At 38.1% G+C, this 8451-nt stretch overlaps 1 protein-coding gene across 1 annotated transcript in view; it reads right to left on the bottom strand. All coding sequences in view use genetic code 11, as the record gives it.

Moving 5' to 3' along the window:
- The window catches only part of EGR_06497 (hypothetical protein), a gene marked incomplete at both ends in the record, with an annotated part of 17640 nt that extends 9605 nt beyond the window's left edge, over window positions 1-8035 (bottom strand). The window contains 11 exons of the mRNA XM_024495746.1: window positions 692-782; window positions 1729-1852; window positions 4288-4369; window positions 4502-4579; window positions 4618-4828; window positions 5339-5389; window positions 5519-5631; window positions 6765-6793; window positions 7280-7484; window positions 7628-7713; window positions 7917-8035. Of these exons, the coding sequence (XP_024349810.1) occupies window positions 692-782; window positions 1729-1852; window positions 4288-4369; window positions 4502-4579; window positions 4618-4828; window positions 5339-5389; window positions 5519-5631; window positions 6765-6793; window positions 7280-7484; window positions 7628-7713; window positions 7917-8035 (1189 nt within the window). The remainder of the gene's footprint in view (window positions 1-691; window positions 783-1728; window positions 1853-4287; window positions 4370-4501; window positions 4580-4617; window positions 4829-5338; window positions 5390-5518; window positions 5632-6764; window positions 6794-7279; window positions 7485-7627; window positions 7714-7916) is intronic.
- Between the last annotated feature and the right edge of the window lie 416 nt (window positions 8036-8451).

An 8451-nucleotide genomic window follows, 5' to 3' on the forward strand; every position in this document is an offset into this window, starting at 1 on the left:
AAAAAATAGACTTTACAGATAATAGGTCGTTTTGCATGTTACTCTCCACCGGGTGTAGTCCTCCCGGGATAAGACACTTAGCTTTGACTGTGAAATCTACCATACGTTACAGGCTCCAACCACTTTAAGCCAACGACTGGAGTTTTTAGTGCCTCATTTTCAATCTCTATCTTTAGATCACATTTTTGATCTGCTTCAATAATCCATCAAAGGTGAATTTTACGAGACATTTTACTACTTGTTAAGTGCTCAAAAAGGTCTACTCCATTTTCCAAGCAGTGTGGAGAGTTCACACGTCTTTGATCAAATATATGTAAAAGTTTTATATGAATTTTTTAAGTGAGTGGATTATTTTTTTTAACAGACTTCTTTCAAGTATATTTAAGTTTGAATGACTTGACATTAGGAATTATTGCTCTAAATTAGTAGCCCCCTAGACTACTTTAGGGACGAAATGAGTCGTAATGCCACGGCAGAAAAGTAAGGCTGGGTTGTCACCGGCGTGGTCCAGCAAATGTCCAATCTGCGGCGCCTTGAGTATTCGCACAGCCAAAATGAAGAGTTAAAGGAGCAATCGCAGCCGAATCACCTTTTTATCTAACACAATCTCTTGTAGATTCACAACACGCCTCTTTAGTTGGTAATTAAATGGTGCACTGCACTAAAGAAGCGTTTTTCCTAAACACTTTACTTTTAGTTAAAAATTCATCCTTCCACAAACCACCAGTTGGCACAATCATTGTTAAAGAGAGAACACACAGTAAATTCCTTACATGATTTAACTAAATGCACTTTGACTGAATAAAAGTAAATACATTAATTGCTCAAATAATACTGAGTATTCATTTCTAAATTCATTCTCAAATCTTATACAATCTGAGCTGAGCATCAACCGCTTCATAAAAGACCAAAGAAATCCTCATTTCTGAGCACATCTTACTGCTCAATTAAAAAATCTGCAGTTTTTTTCGGCAAAAGAGCTTTTAAGTTGTCTTTCGTAGGTTTTTGTTTTGAAAAGAAAGGCTTTCGATCTTATTTAGTAAATTTCAACGTAAATGCGTGCATAAGCAGATTCGCACACCTTCCTTAGCGCCTAGGGAATCGAGTCATTCCTGAATACGAAAGAAGGCATAATACTTGGACTGAATATGCATTGCCCACCTAGAGAAGGGCTGGGAGGGCTTCTGGCATAACCTTGAGACCATGTCGATTGGCGGAAGTATAATCGCGGAGACTTCATTGCCCATGGAACCAAAACAAGGCGTCAAACAAACCATCAGAGCATTGCAAAAAGTCGCCAAAGGCCTACTCCTAGTATCCAAAGAATGTCACGAATCAAGTACAAAGTGATTTAATATTCAATGTAGATCTTGTTCTCAGGACATGAAGTGAGCAATTTAAGCAAAATTTATGCCGCAGATTCTCCACTAAGTTCCCTTTAAAACGGCCCGCTTTGGTACAGTTTGCGATCAGAAAAATATTTTGATTAAATAATGTTAAAACACCTTTCTGCGATCACGTTTAAGCCTCTTACGAAACGTCTTAGTAATTTTACCCAAAACTCGGCTTGCCAATTTGCAATTTTAAACCAAATTATATTATAATTTTTGGACTCAGGATTTGCTTTGACTTTGGGAAATTTCCAGATCCTTAACATGGTATGTGCAATGTGGTTGAAAACAGAACCTCCTCCGAATGATTGAAGCCACTTGATTTATACCCGCTTACTTTGACTAAAGGCAACCGAAAGCTATGAATAGTTCCCACATTAGTCAGGCCAATTAAATGCTCCTTAACAGTTAACAAAACGTCATCTTTTTTTAAAAATTCATAAAGGATTGTTTGTTTGTAACTTAGTGGATGATTATGTATTAAATCCCACCCTTATCCTCACTGTCTTTGAATGCAAGTAGCAGGAAACCCATGCTCCCACTTATCTTGTAAAATTTCCTGTTTTTGCAATGAATAAACTTAGCACTCCAAGACTTCCTTGAAGACGTAAAAAGACAAAATACCAGAGAAGAATAGGTGCTAGAGCCTTACAGAATAGGTGAAGGGAAGGCTACCGATTGGAACCAGCGGCCGAGCCTCCCAGCGAAGGTCCTATGGCGGAGCCTCAAGTGCCTAGAGTTAAGCAAATAGTCAAAGTATTATATAAAAGAATAATCAGCTTACGCTGAGGGCCAGTGCTATTTCATTTTGTGACGCTAAATGTCAACGAAAGCCAACGAAAAATTCCGGGATTTCATGCACAACCTGTGCCAAAAAAATTAATCTTAAGATATGAAAAGTAATAGTTTTTTGAATACTTTGTTTAGCATTTCATGCTGCTTAATAAGATAATTTTAAAGACAATGTTATCAATATGTATGTTTGATCCCAAATTAGTTTCATTTGAATTCATCATACATATTGCCATGCACCGTACACAGTGCCCGAACTCTGACGTGCCCTTACTAAGCGAAACTAATAAATTAATTACAAATTGCTTTAAAGATCTCATTTTATGTTTATTTTACCTCTGTGACTCATGGTTTGGAGGTTCTTACAAATTGCCTCAAAAAAGGAAACAGCTGCTGCCTTGCGAAAGATCCAAAAACCTCTTTCACAGGTAATACACCATGACAACTTTCATATGAAGGCTATAATTATTTTCAAATAAAGAGATTTCGTGTTATTGTACAGTATCGCAAATATCTAAAAATACAAAATGTTTAAATTTGCTTTCGATACTCCGGTTTTTGTCAATCTTCTTCCACAATCACAATGCTTCTTAGCTCAGCTTTGGCATCTTGTGTTGGACCTTTCCCAAATGGCGCAGTACTCTTAGCAATCGTCGCCTTAGGGGAAGTATTAGAGAGAGAAAGAGTGGGAGGCATGGAGGCAGAGAGGGACGAGAAAATCTCAACTTTAGCAGAGCGGCATTACAAAAAATTTGCGCGTGCGCGCTTGCCTGCTGCTAACGCGCCACTAGTGCTGCTGCTTCTGCCGCTGCTTCTGCGAGGGAGAGGGGGGGGTTGGGGCAGTCTAAACTCAGCTCAATTTCCTCCTCCCTTCTTCACTAGCACACACGCACCGTTGCAAGCTGAAGGATAGGGAGAGGCAGTGGGTACATGCTCACTTGCATATTATTGTGAAAAAAGGAACGGGCGCTGTACGCGCTTGTCGTCACTGCCGCCGCTGCTACTGGCGGTGGCTAAGGGATTTTTGGCGCAAATTTAATTTTTGCCCTAATGAAGCGTTTATTTTGGGTTAAGGTTTAAAGGGGAAGAAAACTGTTACTAAAGCTGTTATATTTTGGCTTTCGAAAGTGAAGATTTTTTGAGGAAGATAGTCGAATATAGCCTTCTAATCCCGCTCTCGTAGCAAAAATGTTTCTCGAGAGTGATCAGACACTCTATTTGAGGGAATCGAGTAGTTAAATATTCCTCCCGATTTCAAGACAATTTTGTAATCAGGGAAAGTATATTATGCGCAAATATCAAAAATTAAATGACCTCCTTAGAGTTTGCAGAACACTCCCAACAGTGGCTAGCCCAACGCAATAGCTAATAGAAGGAGCACCGCATTCAGGACTACAATAGAAGCCTATTAGGCGATTTAATTATTTAGTTTGTTAATGGCCCGAGTGTTAATGCGTGACTAAATCACAACACTAACAGCAACTTTCGTTGCTCCATTAAAAATTTTCTCGCTCTCTCCTCCTCATTGTTTTAAAGAAGGGAGAAGTCACTGCCGCTTCTGCTGCTGCTGCTGTAACACAACAGTAGCAGGGTTAAAAAAAGAAGCTGCAGTGATGAATGGCTTTAGGGAGGGGTGAATTGTTGTTGCGAGAGAGGAAACGTCATCATTTTTCAAGGCTCAGCATTTCAACACTTCGTTAATGGCCCCTAAGATGCACGAATAGGGTGATATTATTGCTTAACATTTATCGAAAAAAAAAAGACGTGGAAGGTGATTCTCTAACACCCGATTCTCTCTGTCCATTTCCCCCTTCTCTTCTTTTGGCATTTGATACCTGCACTACACAGAGGAGAGAGTTGGAAAGAATAGAAGACGGCGTGTCGGTTTATTCGGGGATTGGAGCAAGAGAGGGGAATGATTACCACTGGAGTGTTGTGTCGAATTAGTTAGGATTTAATAAAGGGTTCTATTTGTTTGATAATAGAGTACATAAGTGGGTCGCATTCGAAGCCACATACAATTGGTAAAAGGGTTGGAACTCAGCAAATTTAGCACCTGTGGAATATTGCTGTTGGTCGAAATAACGTTGAAGTGCTTTACTACGTGCGTAGAGCACAAAGTTTTTCTTCTTTTTGTGGAATCCATCGCAATTTCCCGTTTGTCATTGCATCAACAAATTCTAAAGCTATTAAATGGAGACAATTAAAGGAGTTTTAGCCTCCTGTTATAAAACTTTGTTAGAAGTAATCCCACCTGGAAGGATCATTGACAAAATATTTACACTTGATTTATCTCTATGATCTCCTGAGTTACAGACAAGTCATTTTGCTTAATAATTTGGATAAAAGAAAGACTATTTCCTCTTGAAATGCACGAATCCATTTCACAAATATGCCTAAATATTTGTCTCAAAAGTGTTTTGCATCGGTTTACTAAGCAGTTTTGTAAGTGCTTGAACAGAAACGCGTGAATTTTTGGGTAATATTAAGTCGCGGAAATCTGCAACAAAAGGGCCGTTAATGTTATTTTTTTGATTTTCAACAGAAATAAAACCAACAATTTTCCTCACCTCTATGTTAAGCCTTAATATGGGAACGAATTTTGACAAATGAAATGGTTTGGCATTGAAAATAAAATTCGGTTCCTTTATTTTATCGGATGAAGTGGTAAAACAACCAGAGTTCAATGTCCATGCTGGGGCCACGTGGTCCCTTATCTACCTTTGTTCTCATCGAAGGTGGTAGGGTCTACTCCTTCTCCTCACGTCTTCACTGCAACATATAGTGTAAATACTTTTGAAATAAGGGATTTTTTGCGAAGTGTGGGGGAGGCGTGGGAAGGAGTAGGGCTGTCACGTCGTCTTTTTATCGTCCCCTACCTTTCTTCATTCGCGACAAATTGAGGCAGCTGCTCATTAAGTCCGCCTTGTCTTGTAATGACTACATTTAGAAACCCTTTTTCATCACACGACCTTACTTATTTTCTATCTTAAATACAGCTAAGTAAACGGGGTTAACCATATTGTCTAGCTGTGATTTGAACAGTGGGCTTTGAATGAAGAGGCCCACCTGCTACCTGTTGAAGTCACACCTTGTCTACATTCAAAAAGGGCGAATGTTTGGAGCCAAAAGCGTAAAGATAGGAAGGAGAGTACTTGATAGCAATATTCTTTTAATTCAGTACTAGGAGAATGTTCCTCACTTAACTGTAAAGAAAATCAGGCAATTTCACTTATTCTGATCTGCTTGCAACCTTAACCAGTTAGTAAACCAGGACGTTTACTATAACTTTAATGTCATTAAATTAGTTTACATTCTTTTTGTCTTTATTATACATAAACATTTGCAGTTCTAGCGGAGTCAGCATATTTATTCAGTGATATAAATTCTCTTGGGAAGATATTGAAGTGATAGACTTGTAATTTGAAGGTGTTGAAAGAACTTTGTCCTTATGCAGTTTATTATCATCTCATTCGTTTAACTGATGGACCAAAAATAAAAGCTATACATAACCCACTAATTGTTTTGATATTTATTTGAGTCTTATGTCATTGCTCAATTTACAACTAGTGAATTACTTGTTAAAATTTTATTAATTTTTCAACTATTCGCAGAATAACAATGGTGTAGTTTAATGAAGGGACAAAGTTATTAATAAATGTGACGCTTACGCAAGGATAGGAGAAACAACCCCTTATTTTGAAAGGGTAGTGTTGCGTTTCTTCCTAAAAAAGTTGACCAACGTAGAGGTTATAACAGGGCTTCCTTACGAATGCGCATGGGAGGGACAATGCGCTGTTAACCAGTGTGTTGGGATTAGAATGCTATGCCACCAAGGCGGTGAAAAAATTTGGCAACAACTGGAGATTTCGTCCAGTTACCCCCACAGCTAAAACAATCGTCGTTCTGCTGCAAAAGATTGGCACTGAAAGCCTGAGTGGTTTGATGTGCGCTTTAAGCAACTGACGTGAAGAGCTATCCACGACTCCTTGTAAAGGTCATTTATCATCGGTCAATTCCTACATTACTGGGAAGTGCTAATAAAGTACTCTCTCAAACACTTCAACTCTCCAATATACTCGATCAAGACATGAGATAACTAATAAAAATTAACTTAAAGATGTTATGTGTTATGTATAATTTTCTTTAGGCTGCAGTATTTTTTTTTTTACATTATCGCCGTTTTTCTTCACATCAAATCAACACAAGACCAAAGTTTAATAAAGGCCATAAGTCTTAATCTACAATATTTTTTTGTTTTTCTAGTGCCAAATTTCTGGTTGCTAAGGCGGGCAACGAATCCAAAAGATGACAGCTCCGCACGCACTGTCACCGGTAGCACCGCCAAACTTTCATCTGATCGTAGCGACGATCTGCAAAGCCTTAAAAGCAGGAGGGTCAAAAAGTGTCTTTCTACTCCTTCGGCTGAATACAGACGCTTTTTGGGGGAAAGTGGACTTTTTTGTCTGTTCTGCTTCTAAAGGAGCTTGCGTTTGCCCGATTTCTCAAAGAGCTTGCTCTGTTAATGGTTTTTACACTTTCTGTTTTGCAGCATCTCGCCTTTTTTCCAAATCTACTCACTTTTGCCTGACTGGCTGACTGACTGTCGCCTTAAAATGCAAAAAAACGACAAATGTTTGTGCACTTGGCACGGAAAATCTGCGATTTAACCGGGTGATAAATGCTCATTTTATCAGAAAAAATCTAGGGAAAGAAAATATAAAACATATAACTTGAAAATGGGCTATTTACTTCTTAGTAGGACCCACTTTCCTAAAGATTTCGCTTGAGATTAGGAAGTTTTCATTGCCTGCTTCATTTTAATTAATATAAAACCTTATCAGCCGCTTCAGACCAACCCTATTTAGCAGTTATTGTTGTCGTCTTTCCAATGCAAATGTTTAGAAAATTCAGTGTCATAACACCTTTAGTGGGTAACAGGTCGGTCACTTCTAGAGCTCAATAAAAAATTAATATATATTACTGCTCTTGTATGTCATTTGCCCACATTCTACGCTTGTAACTTTACCACAGGTAGAGCATCAAGTAGAATCTTGGGGCAACACCTCAGTCGAGTTCTGGAAAAAATGGCTTACATGAATTTTACTCGAAATCCGAAGGGCGCATCCCTAAGACTAGATACGTGAAGTTTACAAGCATTAAGTTTCAAAATATCACAGCACCAAATAAGTAAAAACTTTGCGGATTCTCGCACTTTAGCTTTATTATTCGCAAGTGAACCATTCCACATGTGGTCTAAACAAAAACTTTTGGGCATGAAATATCGCTTTCCTTTGGCGTCTATTTATATTTCGAAGAAAATTACTTCAGTTCCTGTAATTTTTCGGTATCCTTGATGAAAAATATTTGCAATGCTTTATTATTTTGAGGGAGTTTTTAAGTTTAAGTCACCAGTGAAATGACATTCTTTTACTTTCATTTACCTGGAAATTTAAAATGTTCTCTAAATTTCTGTATTTTATTGTAGGGAAAAATGTTGCTTGGAGTTGTCGCCTTTTTTGCAAAAAAACTGTTGCAGATTAACAAAGTAAAAAGCTGTCTGAAAAGGTCTTTTGTAGGCCCGTACTACGACAACACCTGTCAAGGTAGGATTCACAGTTTTTCCCCTGTTCGTAAAACCTACTAGACCTTGGGCAGTTTTGTCCGTAGTCAGGAGGAAAGTTTTCTCCCAAATGCACATCCAGAAATTTGCCTTTGCAAGATAAACCTTACTGCCTTAGTGAGTTAGGGTTGGGTACAATTATAGGTTTGATAAATGACTTGATCTCCATGCTCAAACTACAAACTACAAAATCCTCAAAATGGATGGTTAGTGTCCGTTTACGTCCCATTTAATACAAAGATTTAGCGAAATCGGTACCTCTTGTTCTATTTTTGACTACCAACTTAACCATAGATAAGAAAATGTCCTTATATTTACAATTTACTTCAAAGTTTGACTAGGAGATACTGTTTTCGATTTTAAATAATACTTGAACTTTAAAGCTGATAGAGCATTTTTTGTGGTTCCCTTTTAACTTGCAACTAATGCTGACTAAAAACCCTCTCTTGAGTACTTATAAAGTCAGATCACACTGCTCTCTCGTCTCTTCAAGTAATTTACGTGGTATATACTTCCCAAGAACAAATGAACAGCAATGAAGGCAAGTATTCTGGGCTATCCAAATTGGTCAAGACAGAAGCTGTCATTAATTTTGAAACAACTCGATTTAGGTAACAGAGACAGGAGGAACCTGCAAATGGTAAA

This window comes from Echinococcus granulosus, assembly GCF_000524195.1.
Source record: "Echinococcus granulosus chromosome Unknown EG_S00058, whole genome shotgun sequence".
Classification (NCBI taxonomy): domain Eukaryota; kingdom Metazoa; phylum Platyhelminthes; class Cestoda; order Cyclophyllidea; family Taeniidae; genus Echinococcus; species Echinococcus granulosus.